Below are 18,478 nucleotides of genomic sequence, written 5' to 3' on the forward strand. Positions count from 1 at the left end.
AAAATAAAAGAAGATACAAGAAATACTAACCCCAGACCCCTGACCCACCGACACCCACAACCTAAGGCAGGACTCACCGGTATGTGACCTTGTGTACAACATAGAGGTGGCCGCTGAGGCGCTCCAGGTCCAGAAACTTCTCATGGCACAGATGACACACCAGCAGCCCAGGCGTGGTACTCTGCGGGGGGCATGGGAAGAGAGGAGGAGGAGAGGAGAGGAAAGAAGAGAGGAGGGGAAGGAAAGAAGAGAGGAGGGGAAGGAAAGGAAGAGAGTAGAGGAGAGGGGAAGAGAGGAGAGGACAAGTAGAAGAGGAAAGAAAAGAAAAGGAAAGGAAAGGAAAGGAAAGGAAAGGAAAGGATATAAGAGAGAGGAGGAAGGAAAGGAAAGGAAAGGAAAGGAAAGGAGAGGAGTGGAGAATAGGAGTGGAGAGGAGAGAAGAGAGGATAGGATAGGATAGGATAGGAGAGGATAGGAAAGGAGAGGAGAGAGAAGATGGAATGTAAATTAGTACTAGGCAAAACATCTTTCCTTATCTTACCTATAGTCCGTTTCATTGACCATCAAAAACACACACACAAAAAAAAACATTAAATAAATAAGCAAATAAATAAAATGAATAAAATAAAACTAGAAAAAACTCACCAGTCCGCCCATCTCACTGGAGGGCAGGGGCTGTGGGTGGCCATCCGCTGGCCCCCCCACCACCCCAGGGAGGCTGCTGCGGCCCGTCCCGTCCCTCTGTCCGCTTGCCACCTCCTCGTCATCATCACCCTCTGCACAGGTAAGACAGGTGAGTAAGGGGGAGGTATGCAGTGGGTTTGGTAACAGTATTTTCTGGTCCATCTTGTCACAATGTATAGCCAACAGAGCAGAATTACCTTTACTTTTATACTTCATCATAAGTTTTCATAATTTTCTCCTTTTTTATTATGAGGTCTGACATTTTTGGTAATTGATCCAACTGTCTCTATCAAGTGTTTCCTTTTCATTAACACCTTCCCTGTCATACTCCATACACCATCATCATCAGCATCTTTTCATCTATTTCCTCTTTTTCTTATGAGGTTCGAGGTTTTTTTTATAACTGTCTACCAAAGTGTCTGACAGAAATGTGTAAAACTAAGAAAAGAGATATAAGAAATACTAACCCCACAAACCTCATGCCCTGACAACACAACCTAACTAAATCATCATCATCATCATCGTTTAACGTCCATTTATTCCCTATGGTGGAGTTGGACGGGATATGAGCCTCCTTCACTGTTGCCGGTCCATAGCCATTTCTTCCGTGACGTTCAGCCTCCTCATATCTTCCTCCACCACCTTTCTCCACGTCTTCCTTGGCCTTCCTGGTGGTCTTGTGCCCTCTAACTAAATCAACCATACTAAATCAAGGAAGATCAAGGGAGGGAATCGAGAGGGAAAACATAAGTCACCCACGCACCTGTGTCATCGTCGTGGCCACAGCTTGCCACGGGGTCGTCCTGGTCATCCTGCAGAGGGTAGTCGTCTGAGTTGGTGGAGGAGTTGCTGATGGTGCGGACGCGTTGGTGCTGCCGGCCCTGCTGAGTCCTCCAGGCGGCTAATTTGGTGGGCTCCTTCTCGTACAGCCTCGACGCCATGGCCTGGGGAGGGATGAGGGTAATGTGTGATTGGCTGCTACAATTTATACATGAAAGGAAAAATAATGTTCCTGTATTAGCTAAGTATATGCATGGAAGCGAAGATAGTGTTCCTGTATTAGCTAAGTATATGCATGGAAGGGAAGATAATCATCACCTTCACATGGGCGATAAATATGTGAAGCACAGGAGTCAAGTTACAGACAAATAGGGGAATGTGTAATCTACAGAAGATATGCATACAGTAGTAATAAAAAATAAAAGTGGTTCTACATAACAAACAAGTACAGAAGCTATCTATTCAGCCATCTGTATGAGGCATCTGAGAAGGGACACAAGGGACAAAGCCACTTTTTCTAGTCTGCATTGGGAAAGGCAAGCTACACAGGAAGAACAAGGGACAAGTTGCAAGGGAAAAGCAACCTTGTATTTGGTGAACCGAGGGTCAGCTTTCCCTTGCAACTTACATCTTCTTACTGGGATGTGTAGCCTGCCCTTCCCACTGCAAACTAGAAAAAAATGGCTTTGTCCTTAACTCCCTGGTTGTGGACTTCCTACAAGAAGACATCACCAAGCTACAGGAATGGAACAAAAAGTGGCTGCTACAATCCAATGAAGAAAAAAATAAAATCATGCACCTTGGGAGGGGATATCCAGCATACCAATATCACATGAGAAACACTCCACTATCCACCACAGAGGCAAAGAAAGACCTGAAAGTATGTGTTACCAGGCTACAAGTGAAAGCCAAATCCATGCCAATCGAAGCGGACGGATGCTTCAAATGTGGCCGTGACCCTCACCTGCAGACTCTCCAGGGAGTTATCACAGTCTGTGGTGTCTATCTCGTTGAGGTTGGCACCGGAGCGCTCAATCTCAGCGTAGGTGCCGAAGGGAAGCTTGCCCAGGCACTCCAGCTTCATGATGTGCATTTTGGAGCGCAGGTGCTTGGCCAGGTGGCCGTGGATGCGGAAGGCAATCTTGCAGTCGTGGCACTTGAAGGGCCGAGGGTTGTCTGTGCTGGGCGTGCCAAAGGTGTTGTTCATGTTGACCTGGAGGGGGAGAGCAGTTGGTTGTGACTCATGCATGATTTTTTAGACTTCATATCAGAATTAGTCTTTTTAACAACAATGTCACTGATTTGTCCTTTGGACCTATTTTTCTAGGTGTGGTTAGTTCATTTTGTTGCTGTGAAAACCCAAGCCTTCTAATTGTTTAAAAAATCTATGAAGAGTGTTTCAGCCAAGGCTTCCTCTCGGCACAGGTTGTGACTCAGTGCAGGGGCCTGGCACTTGTTGTACCAAAGTTTAAGTTCGGAGATTTTGGAAGGGCAACCTTGAAAATGATCCAATTTATTCCTTACTTAAGGGGACGCTCACCACCTTACATAAAAATATTCGTTAAAAAAAAAGTTTTCGGTCTTTCAACATGAAACTTTCAGGTTTTGCTTAAAATATAGATAGAAATATATTGTAAACCCGAGAACTTCTCGTCGGCGTTCCTACTGCCCGACTATAAAGTTATAACGTAATAGAATATTTTATTTTTTGTACTACAAACTTCTGCTTTTGCATGGTAATACTTAAAGATCTTATGAACACTTACACACCTGCTTTTTAAAATTAACGCACCCTATTTCTCCACTTATATGGTAACTGTCACTCTGTTTTTTAAGATATCGGAAAAAAGAGCCACAGAAATAAAGATATATCTATTATACACAACCAGAAGCATTTTCAGGCTTCTACAATTGATTATAAAATTTTGGCATATTTTTTATGTGAAAATATGTGGTTTTGAGATATTAGCGTATAAAGGTTTCAGTAATGTACAACTCTTTATTTATTGTGCGATTTTTATTATGTTCACACAAATTATTATACAATGTATATAAAACAAGCGGACAGAAATATATTTAATTATATACATATTTACTGTATATATTATTTTTTAAATGATGGTGCGCTTTTAGTTATAAAACCTCACTGCTGGGGTGTCATCACTTTGTCATATCATTGACACGAAACACAATACATTTTACATCATTCTCGCCACCCTTCTCCCTCAATCTTGCATGTAAGGCTGAACGAGTGTTTTCCATTACCCTTTCAAGCTTTTCCAAGGCACTCTGCTGAACACCTTTCGCTAATTTGAAGTAATTTTTTCTGATAAGGATTCATATCAAAGCTGGCACATAAATTAGTAACACCTTGATATCCTGAAGCAGCAAGTAAGGTACTGGTCTAGCTCACGCTTTGGTGCACATCATAGGGACGATTTTCACTTTGTTCATCACTCATTTTCTTTTGTCCTCCTTGTGATGTACACATCTCAACTTTTCTGTCACAATTGTTACACTTTGCTTCAAAATATCTGGCCATCCCTATTGTTCTCTGTTGCTTCACTTTCATTTTTGACACACATGTGCACCGAATATTGCTCTAACCCACTCCAACATATTTTCCAGGTAAACTAACAAAATTCTGTCTCCACTGTGGCACTGTTATCTGTTATAGTTGCACTATTTTCCAGCTTTTCTTTAGATTTAGTATGAGTCACTTTGTCAGATGTTGTCTCTGAAGGTGGTGATGGTGGTGGTGATGATGGTGGAAGCAGCGTTGGTGGTGGAGAAGGAGGTGGTGACGGATCAGCTGGTGGTGAGTCACGTGTTTGTAGCCACTTCTGGTTCAGTTTCTTCATTCTTTCTTTTGTTTTCCTCTTCATCTTCAGCAGTTGATGTCTGAACAGCAGTTAGGAGTAGTATAAATCCTCCCAATGGCAGGAGTGTGAAGTAAACACGACACAAAGGCAGGTGTGTGTGAACTACGTAGTGTCTCTGCTGTTTGCTAAGTAACTGACGCTCAAAAACTCGTGTGCCGCCACCCTCATGGTCCCTCACCCCGCGTAGTAGTTGCGGCCACAAAACCCACAGGGAATATAACAAAATAGCTATGTTTACATGTGTATAGGGAGGAATCTGGCGGCGCCCTTTTTAATTGGATCCCTCCCTCCCCTTTAAACTCGCATCCCACACATCACATCATGCCAGCAAAATATATCTCGCCAATATTTTGTTTCTAGGATAGTTATATTATTCAAATATGCCAATATCTAAATTTCGATTTTTTGATGAAAATTTCATGATTAAGGTGGTGAGCGTCCCCTTAACCCATTGACTGTGGATTTCCTACAAGACATCAACAAGCTACAGGAATGGAACAAAAAGTGGCTGTTACAATTCAATGAAGAAAAATGTAAAGTCATGCACCTTGGGAGGGGAAATCCAGCATCCACCATCCACCACAGAGGCAGAGAAAGACCTGGGAGTATAAGTTACCAGGATACCAGTGAAGGCCAAATCCATGCCAATCACAGGGGACAGGTTAAAATTATTTACTGACACTTAACACAGCCTGGCAGCCCTGACTTACCTTGTTGAAATGGCTGACAGACCGCTTGTGCTTCTGTAGGTGTCCGTTGGTCCTGAAGGAGACAGCGCAGGACTCGCAGCGGAAGGGGCGCTCCATGTAGTGGATGTTCATGTGGAGGCTCAGCTGGGACTGCTTGTTGAACTCCTTGTGACAGAAGGTGCACTTACACTTCCCATCATCACTGCTGAGTCTGCAAACAAACACCGAGTCAGCCAAGGGTGGGGTGAAGGCGGTGAAAGGCAACACCATGGGGCAAAGGGAAAACCATGGGGTGAAGGGAAAACCATGGGGTGAAGGGAAAACCATGGGGTGGAGGGCAAAGCATGGGGTGAAGGGAAAACCATGGGGTGGAGGGCAAAGCATGGGGTGAAGGGCAGAGCACAGGATGAATGGCAAAACAAACAGAAAATTCTCCTTGAAGAGCCACAGAAACAAGATTGCCAAGTGTCATCAGATGAGCTACAGAACATGAGCTCCCTACAGGTGTGTTCCCTGCCCCCAGGAATAGCTCAGGTGCCTCAGGAACATGATGGCACTCACCTGTTGAGGGAGGAGGGCACCACGCCGCTGGGCACCAGGAAGGCCGTCTTGGTGTCCAGGCCGCCGCTGTTCATGACGGTGAGGTTGGCGGGCGGTGTTGGCATCCTGGAGGTGGAGCAGCTGGTGGAGGATGAGGAGGAGGACGAGGAGGGGGGAGGCTGGCTAGCAGTGGTGATGATGGTGGTGCCTGTGGAGGTGATGGTGGAGGTGATGGTGGAGGTGATGGTGGAGGTGATGGTGGAGGTGACAGTGGAGGTGGTGGTGCTGGTGGTGCTGGTCGAGAGGGGTGCTGGGGGAGTGCCTCCCTCCCTCTCCTTGGCCTCCTTGACCTCTGGGGTCCCCTGCTGTTGCTGCTGCTGCCCCTGGGCCTCCCCTGGGGGCAGGTGAGGGGAGTCGGGGGAGCCGTCGGAGGAGGAGCTGTACTGCTGGCGCTTGATGGTTGTGTCCAGCATGGCGCGCTCCTTGAGGTAGGCGTGCAGCATGGAGCGGCTGCTGCCATTCTCGCCGCTGGGGTCCAACACCACGCAGGAGGCCTGGGCGGCACGCTCTGTGGTCTGGTAGATGGACTTGAGGAGGCTGGAGGTCTCTGTGACAGGAGACAGGATCTCTGAGGGGTGCTCACGGATTGGGGTGGATGGAGTGGAGGGGGAGGCGGCCATGCTGGACAGCTCCAGCACTGACGGCCGACTCAGAACAGGCAGGAAGCTGGGTCGCCGCAGGGCACCTTTGTCCCCCCCGCCACCGCCACCCCGCCGCACACTGAGGTCCATGGGGCAGTCTCTGGTGGAGTCACCACGGGAAGGAGGGCTGCAGGAAGAGGAGGAGGAGGAGGAGGAAGAAGGAGAGGAGATGGATGATGCAGAAGAGGAGGAAGTGGTGCTGGTGGTGGTGGTGATGATGGCAGCTGTAGTGTTGGTGGAGGAGTTGGAGGATGCAGTGGATGGTAGGGACAAAGATGAGGTGACAAGAGAAGAGGAATGGGGTAAGGAGGTGGAGGGAGGGCAGGGGAGAGGCCCATGCTGCATCACCAACACCCCAGACCTGGGCGGCGTGGCACCGACACTCTCGCCAGGCCGAGCGGTGCCTGTGCCGAGGGTGCTGACTAAGGGGGTGCCAGGTGCTGACACTCCCAGCCTGAGGCGCTCCTTGGCAGCATCCTGGAACTGGTTGCTGTCCATCCCTATCTCATCATCCTCATCCTCGTCATCGTCATCACCATCCTCCTCCTCATCATCATCGTCATCTTCATCATCATCCTCCCCGTCCAGTCCGTCTGGCTTCCTCTCCCGCTCCAGCTTACCCTGAGGACCAGACAACACACTCAATGCAACACTCACTAAACACTAATTAAAACATTCATACAAAAAAAGCATCTTCACAAAGTAAACTAAACTTTTGTCTGGTGTTATGTGATCATTTTGAAATAGTTTTAAGAAATTTTTCAAATTTGGTGAGTAACTTGCTTTTTATTATTTTTGTGTGTGTTTTATGGGCTACAGCAGCAAAACCAATGATTTATGTATTAGTGTTGAAGCCTGCGGCCACTGAACTATAAATATCTACACTTATCTGTACATGGTGCCAACTAATAACAAAAATAATCATTATGTTGTACAGGTAACTCTCAATATACTCGAGTTTGGTTTACGCGTTTTTAAATAACGCAGGATCCAAAATCCAAATAAATGTTTAGTTTACACGTTTTTTCCATTTATACGCAATATTTTAAGGAGTGGCCACCAGATGTCTCACGCAACTGGACTCATACGGCGCCGCGGCCAAATAGCTGAGCTCAGTTCTTCCCACGCGCCACTTGAACAACAATACAGTACCCACACTGCCACGCTACTCAACGATAGGGGTGGGCAGGTACCGGTACCAGTACCGGTACTAACGGTACCAGCTATATGGTACGGTACCGGTACCAGACTGCTCGGTACCAGTACCAATACTACCCAGCTCTCTCTCTCTCTCTCTCTCTCTCTCTCTCTCTCTCTCTCTCTCTCTCTCTCTCTCTCTCTCTCTCTCTCTCTCCACTGAATGAAGTGAATATTTATTTTTTGATAGAAACCTTCAAACCTACCTCTTGTTTGATTTACATTGTTTTTGATTTATGCGACCTCTTCAAGGACACAATACTCGCGTAAATCGAGAGTTACCTGTACTTTCAAATTTAGCAGACACAGTTTCTACATGCAAGGTGGGCTTATGTTCTGTATCTGGGCTTCACAAGGACCTGTCTGTTACATGGTGAAACAAAAACAATGTTTATTAGACTTTTTTTTACTTCAGACGACCACCACCTCGTGCAGGAGTAAGGTAAGACACACAGCAGACAGCCAGAATGAAAGGTGGCTTTGTACGGAACATCTACTAAAATTTTACTGTAAACAAACAAGACCTTATGAGGTAGAGAATGGCACATGACACAGAGCACCCATACCTGCAGTGCCAGGGCCGCCTCGTTGACGTGGCTCTCGTCCACCACCGTCGGCACCGGCACCACGCCCATCTCCACACAGCGCTTGTAGTGTGCCTTGGAGCGCAGGTGCTTGGTCAGGTTGCCTTTGGTCTTGAAGCTGTGGAAGGTAAAGACAAACACCTCAGCACACCTGGACACACCTTGCACTGAGGAGGAAGTCAACACCTATGAGTGGCCACACAAACAGTAACACATTCAGAACCTCAGGGCACAGGACCCACCTGAAGGAGCAGTGGGTGCAGGCGTAGGGTCTGAGGTCGGTGTGGGTGCGGCAGTGTTTCCTCAGCATGGACGGCTTCTTACAGCGGATGCCGCAGGTGCCACACACGTAGCGGCCGCGGCCCCGGCCACGCACATAGGTGTAATCCTCCGTGCTCTTGAAGCCGCCCTCAAAGATCTTGATACGCTTGGTGCCACTGCCACCACCACCCTCGGCCCCCTCGCTGTCGTCACTGCTGCGGCCGGGACATTCCCCGCCAGTGTCCTCAGCCTCGCGTTTTATGACCACGCTGGTGCCGTCCCCCATGCTGACTTCAAGGGCCTTGGCCACACCGCCGCCGCCCAGGTCCTCACTCTTCACCTCAAGGGCCTCTTTGTCCCCTGGACCCACCTCGTCCTCCTCCTTGTGCTTCTCCTTCTGCTGCTTGAAGGCCCAGTAGGAGGAGTGGGTTTGGATGAGGTGGAGCTCCTTGGGCCGGGCCACGGTGTAGGTGCGGTCACGCTTGCAGGACTGGTACAGGCTCATGGCGGAATAGGGCTCCAGCTTGAAGGGGTGCTCCTTGGCGGGCTTGCTCTGCCAGTTGGAGTACATGGACAGCTTGGAGTCGGTGGACTGCAGTACAAACATGGGCTGCGGCCGGTAGATGCAGCAGAAGTAGGACTTGGTGGACACCTTGTGGCCCAGGTAGGTGTAGGCCGAGCCGTTGAGGAACATCTGGACGCAGCTCTTCTTGGGCCGCGGAGTGTCGGGGCTGACCAGCGTGGTGCCGATCAGGGCCAGCGAGGACTTGGGGGTGAAGGGCTGCGGCTTGATGTCCAGGAAGTTTGGACGTTTCCTGGGGGGCAAAAACTCCTCCTGGTCCGCTGAGTCACTCTTGGCAGGGCTGGCTGACTCCCGTGACTCAGGGGAGACAGCAGCCTTCTCAGGGGGCTTGTTCTCTGATGGGGGCAGGTAAGGCTTGGCCTCTGGGGTGATGGGCTTTAGGTCCGGCACTCTGGGGGAGGCAATGGAGGGCCGGGGCCGGGGGATGAGGAGGTCCTTGGGGGAGAGGCGCTGGGGCAGCCTGATGGTGCCCCCAGCGACAAGGCTGTGTTCCCGCCCCGGGCTCCTAGGGGGCTCGCGCTGCCTGGGCACGACCAGGCCAGGCTCCCTCGGGGAGCTGGCTTGGACGGAGGTGATGGAGGTGCTGAAGGTGGTGGAGGTCTGCGAGGGGAGGGTGAAGACAGCCGGCGGGCGCCTCTGGCCAGCACCGGGCATGGGGCACACCAGGTTGGACTGCGAGTATGGCCCAGGGATGCCCGGCACATGTGGCACCTTGGTATCCCCAAAGGGTATGAGTGTGGGGAAGCCTTGGCCTGAGGCCCTGATCAGCCCCTTGGCCATGAGGGCCTCCTTCTCCTTGTCCCGGGCCTGGGAGAGCCCTGCCCCCGGCCCCGGCTCACCACCAATGGTGCGGCCACCGCTGCTGCTGTGGATGACCCCAGAGGATGCTGGGGCTTGGCCCCCCAGGAAGGGAGGGGTGGGTGAGACTCTGGGGGGGCCCACCGGGGACCTGGCCAGGGCCTGCTTGTGGTTGTTGAGCATGGAGTGGGGCCCGGCACCCTGGGTGTGCAGCAGGGCAGGATTGGGCACACGGGGGCAGTAGGAGGTGAAGGAGAGGCTGGCCAGGTCAGGGGTGGGGATGCCGGGGATGGCCAGGTTAGGGAGTTGCAGGTGGGGAGCAAACTCCATGAAGCCAGGGAAGGACGGGAACTGGCCGGCCTCGGCGGCATAGAGGGAGGTGGCAGGGGGCACCTTGGCTATGGGGGTGGGGGGCTGTTCTAGGCAGGGGGCAGCTGAGGTGAGGCTGGGGGTGGTCTTAGTGGTGGTGCTCAGTTGACTCTCCACCTGCACCATGGTGCCCCCAGAGTGGAGGCTGGACTTGGCAATGGTCACCACCACGGACGTGGGCACCGAGGTCTCTGCCTTGGCCAGGCCAGGGGCACCCAGCTGCTGGGGGGGGATGCAGATGTCCAGGGCGGGGCTGGCCGGCTGGCCGGGGTCTATCCTCAGAGTTTTGCGCTCATGGCCGTCACAGATCTGCACCTCGCCGCCAAACAGCTGGTGGTTGTTGAGCTTGGTGCCCTCCAGGCCTTTGGGGGGGAAGGGAAGGGGCCGCTCGTCGGAGGCTGAGGTCTTCCTCTTCTTGACAGGCGGAGATGCACCCTCGGGGGCTGACCTGCTGCGATACACCTTGGGGGAGTGCTGCTGGAGGTGGGACTCCTGAGGGTGATCCTCCATCCTGATGGAGCCCCGAGAGGAGGACCGCTCGGCATCCATGGGCTCCGGCTTTTTTTGGAGGTCCAGGGCCACATCCTGCTCCCCCGCCCACCGCCCACCCTCCCCATTCTTGACCAGGTCTGGGGTGCTGCGCTCCACCCCTAGGGCGGGACGCTGGCTACAGAAGTGGCGTATGTGCATATCCAAGTCCTCAAGGCTCCTGCAGGGAATCCTACACCTGGGGCAGAGGATGGGCCCCGCCTCACCATGGGCCAGAAACCGGCCACGCTGATCCAGGGGCCCCTGGGATCCCAGCAGCAGGTTCTTGATAACAGAGCCCTCAGGGTTGCGGGGGTGCTGCTGCCTCAGCAGGTCTGCTTGGTCCTCCGGGGGCCGGGCGGGCCGTCCCTTGGTGAGGTCCCTGGGGATGTTGGGCCCCTCGGACACACACCTCTTCCTGGAGGTGTCGTAGAGGCCAGACTCAAGGAGGGTCGGCGGCGGCGGCGACTGAGAGTAAGAGGTAGTGAGTCCTGGCAATGATATGGAAGGTTTGGAAGCACTGACCACGGGCTGAGCAAGAGGCAGGTGGGGGGTGGCGGGTGGAAGACAGGGGCTGTACGAACACCGGGGCTCGGCCAAGACGGCCTCGGAGGTGAGGGAAAGACTCCTCTCCCTGAGCTGGCCCTGCAGGGCGGGGGCGGACACTCCGCCCTTTGAACTCTTGGTGCTGGGGTCGGCCAGGCTGCCCCGCCGGCTTTTGCTGCCGCTGGAGCCGTCGCTCTCGCTGGAGGAGGAGCCCAGGCTGGGCTGCCTCTTGTAGGGCTGCCTCTTGTGTCGGGGCCACAAAGGGTTGTGGGTCTCTATGATGGCTTCATTCTCCACGATGAGCTTGTTGATGTGCTGCCCCACCAGCTCTGGGCTAGGGGACTTCATGCCCCACAAGGAGACACTCTTAAGAGGGGCAGCGGAGCTGCAGGGGCCGGGAAGGGACACGTCTTCCTTCCTGGGAGCGACACGCACCTCCTGAGGGGGCCGGCAGTGGCGGGGAAGGCCAGGCTGGCCAGGCTGAGCACCAGGGTGGCCCAGGGCAGAGGCAGCAGCATGATATGTTGAGGTGATGGAGGTGTGTCCATCATGGGGGTCCCCTGGGGGGATGGCCTGCTGCTCCGTCCTAGGTGGGGATGTCTCACCAAGCCCAGGGGAGAAGGACTGCCGCACCCTAAACTTGGGCTTGTATATGGAGGCCCCCTGGTCCTTGAGGGACTCCTGGGGGCCCCGGGAGGTCGGGGTGGAGCTTGGCGGGATATGGTTCCTGGCCAGGGAGAGGTCAGCAGGCAGGCAGTGTGGGGGGGTGGGGCAGTGGCCGGCCTCCTCCCCATCCCCGTTGTCGCCGGACTCAGCGGCACCATCGCTGCCGTCGGGGCCGTCGCAACGCTGGGCGTGGGAGCGCGAGCGTGTGTGCTTCAGGTAGTTGCTCTTGGTCTTGAAGGCGGTGCTGCACTGGTTGCAGCTGTACGGCCGCTCGTTGGTGTGGGTGCGCTTGTGCTTGTCCAGCACTGAGGGCTTAGCGCAGCCCATGCCGCAGTACTCACACTTGTACTTGCCGCCCCGGCCATTCCTCCGCCGGGCCTCCTCCCCCTCGGGGGCTGCTGGGCTGAGGGCCGCTGCAGGGGTGGAGGCCAGCGGGGCAGCCAGCAAGCCATTGGTGGGGGTGAGGGCCGCCTCTACGCAAGGGGAGGCGGCCTTGACGAGGCCCACCGGGGCCTCATTCTGAAGGCTGGGGTGGAGGTGCTGGTGGTCGAGGGCTTCAGACGCCTCGATGGGGGCACGCTTGAACTTCTTGTGAAGGTAAGTGTCATTGCCGGAGGTGTTCATGGGGGCTGCACACGTGATCACACCCATGGGACGCATGGGGCCGACACAGCCCTCTGCATGTTAGGCTCTTGACTAAGGCTCCTCGCTGGGACACCTGCCCCCCACTCTCACCTGTGGAGACAACACACAGACAGAGGTGAGCTGCAGACTGCACAGGATGGGTTTATGGCTCAGCACACTCCAGACTGTGTTCAATAGTCACCAAACACTCACAGGAGTCAGGACACAGGCATAAATAGCCAGGCTCAGCCACACACTAAACAGGCATCAGAACATGAGAAGGAAAAAATATTACCCCAAAAATACAAAAATACTATCCCTGAGAATTAAACCCAATAATACCCTGCAAACGAAGCAATAGAGACAATTTTGTGGCAGGTCCACAAACAACACACTCAACACACTAACCATGACGGCATCAACATCATCACCAGTAGTGGCAGCAGTGGCAGCAGCAGCAGCAGCAGCGTTGGGGTAGAGCAGGGCCAAGCTGCGTGACTTGAGAATGTTCACCACCATGGCCTTCGTCTTAACCTAGGAGGAAAGAAAAAAACTGAGTCAAGACTAACATACATAATTGCTAAAAGCTATAACAGGAAAAAAGTGTGTGTGTGTGTGTGTGTGTGTGTGTGTGTGTGTGTGTGTGTCACGAGTACTAATGCACCACCACACACCACACCCACCCCCCACCACTTTTTTTTTTGGGGGGGGGGGGGGTGAGTGACCGATGACAGACAGACAGACAGGAACCACCACCACTGCCATCCTTCTTCCTACAAAAAAAAAAAAAAAAAAAAAAATCTCACTCAGGATCCAAATACTGCAATTTTAAGTCACTACTGACACAACCCTTCTCCAGTGAAAGCCAGAAATGTAAACAATAATAATAATAATAATAATAATAATAATAATAATAATAATAATAATAATAATAATAATAATAATAATAATAATAATAATAATAATAATAATAATAATAATAATAAAAGTTGTGAGGTGGTTTAATCATTTGGGGCCACTATCATTCCCTAAACAGCCACCAGCTTTCCCATTCCCCATAACGTAGAGAACCAGTCACCATTCCCATCCTCTGTAGAACCAACCCAAACCATCCCCATTTCTATGCAACCAGCCAGATAAGCACCATTCCCAAAACGTGCAGATTAGACCACTATTTCCATCCTCTGTAAAACCAACCAGTTACCATTCCCAAAACTTACAGAACCTAGTCACCATTCCCAAAACCACCCGATCACCATTCCAAAAAAACAACCCATCACCACTCCCAAAACCACCCCATCACCATTCCCAAAACCATCCCATCACCATTCCCAAAACCATCCCATCACCATTCCCAAAACCATCCCATCACCATTCCCAAAACCATCCCATCACCATTCCCAAAATCAACCCATCACCATTCCCAAAACCATCCCATCACCATTCCCAAAACCATCCCATCACCATTCCCAAAACCATCCCATCACCATTCCCAAAATCAACCCATCACCATTCCCAAAATCAACCCATCACCATTCCCAAAACGACCCCATCACTATTCCCAAAACCACCCCATCATCATTCCCAAAACCATCCCATCACCATTCCCAAAACCACCCCATCACCATTCCCAAAACCATCCCGTCACCATTCCCAAAGTCAACCCCTCACCATTCCCAAAACAAACCACCACCATTCCCGAAGTCAAGCATTACCATACCCAAAACCAACCCAGCACCATTTCCAAAACTAGTCACCCTTCCAAAACCTGTCACCATTCCAAGAGCCGATTTCACAGTCCAACAGTGTCTTCGTAACAGCCCGAACCAAACTATAGAATCCCATACAATCCAAAATGGTGAGGTCTTCGATGCCACACTAAATACACAAGATTTTTCCCGTATAGTTTCATCAAATGTGTGAACTCAAATATAAACACCAGACACTATACAAGGAAATTTCGAAGGCTCTGGTATTGGTTTGGGAGCTTACTAAACCATCATGGGGAACTGTGAAACTGGCCCCTAAAGTCAACCCTTATCCATTCCCAAACCCAACAGTCGGTAAATCATAACCCCGCACCAGCCGTCACCCTTCCCGCCGGTTGCCTGGCTTGGTGACGTCACTCAGCCCTTCAGCAGCACGAGAGTTCCTGATAAGGCGAGGCAGGCTGATAGCCGGGTGCTGGTGACTGGTCTGGCTGGTCCCTTCCCCTCGCGGGCCGGCGCCGAGCGAAGATAAGACGGCTGGTGCAGATAAGCTTGCATCCTGCCCATGAAACACGCTGGATGGTGACGAGGCTGGTTATTGAAAGGGTACTGCAATATATTCCCTCATGCTCCACTAGGAGAATCACCATCAACAGGAGTAGTATGCTATGAAGAGTTGAAGATTAGCTTGCGTCCTGCCCATGAAACACGCTGGATGGTGACGAGGCTGATTATTGAAAGGGTACTGCAGTATATTCCCTCGTGCTCCACTAGGAGAATCGCCATCAACAGGAGTATGCTATGAAGAGTTGAAGATTAGCTGGCGTCCTGCCCATGGAAAACGTTTTACTAATGACATGAAACTGGTGATGGGAAGGGTATTTATCATTCATCACTAGGAGAATCGCCATCAACAGCAGTATGCTATGTAGAGTTAAAGGAAAGCTTGTGTCCTACCCCATGAAAAACACTTAACTATTAACATGAGGCTGGTGATGTGAAGGGTATTGCATTATTCATCACTAGGAGAATCGCCATCAACAGCAGTATGCTATGAAGAGTTGAAGATTAGCTGGCGTCCTGCCCATGGAAAACGCTTTACTAGTACATGAGGCTGGTGATGTAAAGGGTATTGCATTATTCATCACTAGGAGAATCGCCATCAACAGGAGTATGCTATGAAGAGTTGAAGATTAGCTTGCGTCCTGCCCATGGAAAACGTTTTACTAATGACATGAAACTTGTGATGTAAAGGGTATTGCATTATTCATCACTAGGAGAATCGCCATCAACAGGAGTATGCTATGAAGAGTTGAAGATTAGCTGGCGTCCTGCCCATGGAAAACGTTTTACTAATGACATGAAACTGGTGATGTAAAGGGTATTGCATTATTCATCACTAGGAGAATCGCCATCAACAGGAGTATGCTATGAAGAGTTAAGAAAAAGCCTGCGTCCTACCCCATGAAAACACTTTACTATTGACATGAGGCTGGTGACGTGAAGGGTACTGCATTATATTCCCTCATACATTACAAGAAGCATCGCCAATTCGCCATCAACGGAAATATGCTATGAAGAAGAGTTAAGGAAGATGAGCTTGCGTTCTACTCCCTGACCTGACATGAAGCAGATGAAGCGAAGGGTATTGCATTTTATCCCCTCATGCATTACCAAGAACAATAGAAATATGATACGGAGTTGAAGAGAAGCATATATCCTACCCTTGGTCTGCGCTATACTGACAAGGTTTTCGTGGGATGTCTGAGCATTTCCATTGGTATAGTTTTGTGACCCTGGTGGTAGTTTGACATAAGAACATAAGAACGCAGGAGTCTACAAGAGGCCGGTAGGCCTGTACGAGGCAGCTCCTTTGACCCTAAGCTCCCGTGTATCTAACCCCACCTAATATCGCTGTCCATGAATTTATCTAGTCTATTTTTTAATGTGACAATTGTATTGGCACTCGCCACATGACTGCTAAGCCTATTCCACTCATCCACCACCCTGTTAGTAAACCAATTTTTGCCTATGTCCCTGTTGAATCTGAATTTATCCAGTTTAAACCCATTACTTCGTGTCCTACCCGGTTCTCTTACCAACAAAACCTTATGAATGTATCCCTTATTAAAGCCCTTCATCCATTTATAAACCTCGATCATGTCTCCACGCACCCTTCGCCTTTCTAGAGAATGCAAGTTTAACTGTTTGAGTCTTTCCTCGTATGGTAAGTTTCTCAACCCCTGAATCATCTTAGTCATCCTCCTCTGCACCGATTCTAACATTTTGATATCCATTCTATAGTAAGGTGACCAGAACCGAACTGCATAGTCAAGATGAGGTCTAACTAATGCTAAATATAGTTTGAGGAAGACTTCGGGGCTTCTGTTGCTTACGCTCCTTGAAATAAATCCCAGTACCCTATTAGCTCGATTTCTAGCTTGAATGCATTGTGTCCTTGGACGGAGATCAGAGCTCACTAAGACCCCTAAATCCCTCTCGCACCCAGACCTGCTTATGAGTGTCATTTAAGAATAGTTATGTGAGGGGTTGTTCCTACCTACACTCAGAATACTGCACTTCCCTACATTGAACTCCATCTGCCCATCCATCTGACCCTTCTTATGTATAATGAATTTAACAACACTCATTAGAACCCGACTGATCTCCAGCATTCATCCTGCCCTGGGTCTGCGCTATACTGACAAGGCTTTCGTGGGAGTTTTGAGCATTTCCACTGGTAGTTTTGTGACCCTGGTGGTAGTTTGACCCTTCTTATGTAGGTATACCATGAATTTAGCAACACTCATTAGAACCCGACTGATCTCATTTCTGACCTTTGGATATAGTTGATGTGAGAGACGAAAGCGTGAGAACACCAGCATAACCTCCTAATAAAGGGTAGTGTCAGGGTTACCAAATTATCGTATTCAGGTACTCAGCACATCGTATTTTCCGGTTCTGAGTCACAGCTATCGCAAACAAACGCCAATAAGTAATACTTTTAACGAGAACTTTAACTGAAATTTCGTTGTCTGTGTGGGTAGGAAAGTTTTGGGCCTTGGAACTGTTGAATGCGATGTTTTGAGTACGATAATTTGGTAACCCTGGGTAGTGTTGTCAAGCACGGCACATACACCAGTAACCACCAGTAGCACCATGCTCATTATCACCACCAATCAACGTTGCCAGATTGTCGTACTCAACCTCCTATGTTTGCCGATTTCCGACCCAAAACCTGCCTCCTCGACCCCAAAAACTGCCTTCATATATAGTTATCGTTAAAATGGTTAATTATTGGTGTTTTTTGGCAATAGCTATGGCTCAGAAACCGGTATATACGAGGTTCTGAGTACGATAACGTGGCATCCCTGACACCAATACATCATCAGTCTTCCTAGGTCTGGTGATAAGCTTCCATCCTGCTCGCGATTCTAACGTAAAGGGTAAACTATTTTATTCCCCACTCCGATATTTTTAGCCTCCCTATCAACAGAATACGAAGAAATGAAGATAAGGCTGCGTCCTGCCTATGAATCACGATATGCTGTTTTGGTAGTCTTAATGTGAAGGGTAAATAATTAGGCTATATTCACCATTCACCATCTTTAGCATCATCACTATCATCACCATCAAATACTAAAAGCAATATGGGTGCTACACGATTTTCACTTTCCAGCACTATGTCTCTCTCTAGCTCACCATCACTTCACCAAACATGTTATTGTGCTCCTAAGATGAATGGTGAGGCACTGTAATCACCATTCACCACCCTCATCACCACCATCATAAGCACCTCCACTTCAGTCACCATCATCATTACCACCACCTCCAACACCTCCCCCAACCCTACCACCACCATCACCACCTTCATCACCACCATCACCATCACTACCATATGCACACCATCCATCCTTGAACATCCATTCGGCCATTCATTCACACGTACACACCCACATCCTCTCTCTCTCTCTCTCTCTCTCTCTCTCTCTCTCTCTCTCTCTCTCTCTCTCTCTCTCTCTCTCTCTCTCTCTCTCTCTCTCTCTCTCTCTCTCTCTCTCTCTCTCTCTCTCTCTCTCTCTCTCTCTCCTGTATCGTGTTAAGACTGGGCCGTCAAGGGCTGTGACGTCTTTTCACAGATATGTTTGTTTGTGAATAAAAGTTTCAATCAATCAATCAATCAATCTCTCTCTCTCTCTCTCTCTCTCTCTCTCTCTCTCTCTCTCTCTCTCTCTCTCTCTCTCTCTCTCTCAATACCGCCAGACACCACCACTACCACCTCCACCACCACGGCACTACCACCACCACCACCATTTCGGGGAACCCACTCTTCCTGG

General features: G+C 50.4%; 1 protein-coding gene across 2 annotated transcripts in view; it reads right to left on the reverse strand.

The window, feature by feature from the left end:
* The window catches only part of LOC126999303 (transcription factor HIVEP3-like), a 57,205-nt gene that overhangs the window by 4,740 nt on the left and 33,987 nt on the right, over positions 1-18,478 (reverse strand). For both annotated transcript variants that reach the window (XM_050861741.1, XM_050861740.1), the window contains exons 2-10: positions 12,841-12,966; positions 8,300-12,543; positions 8,040-8,175; positions 5,597-6,897; positions 5,057-5,246; positions 2,429-2,677; positions 1,448-1,628; positions 646-776; positions 78-181 (exon numbers count right to left, since the gene is read on the reverse strand). In XM_050861741.1, the coding sequence (XP_050717698.1) occupies positions 78-181; positions 646-776; positions 1,448-1,628; positions 2,429-2,677; positions 5,057-5,246; positions 5,597-6,897; positions 8,040-8,175; positions 8,300-12,468 (6,461 nt within the window). In that variant the 5' untranslated portion in view covers positions 12,469-12,543; positions 12,841-12,966. The remainder of the gene's footprint in view (positions 1-77; positions 182-645; positions 777-1,447; positions 1,629-2,428; positions 2,678-5,056; positions 5,247-5,596; positions 6,898-8,039; positions 8,176-8,299; positions 12,544-12,840; positions 12,967-18,478) is intronic.

The sequence above is a fragment of the Eriocheir sinensis genome, chromosome 16 (genome assembly GCF_024679095.1).
Source record: "Eriocheir sinensis breed Jianghai 21 chromosome 16, ASM2467909v1, whole genome shotgun sequence".
NCBI lineage: Eukaryota > Metazoa > Arthropoda > Malacostraca > Decapoda > Varunidae > Eriocheir > Eriocheir sinensis.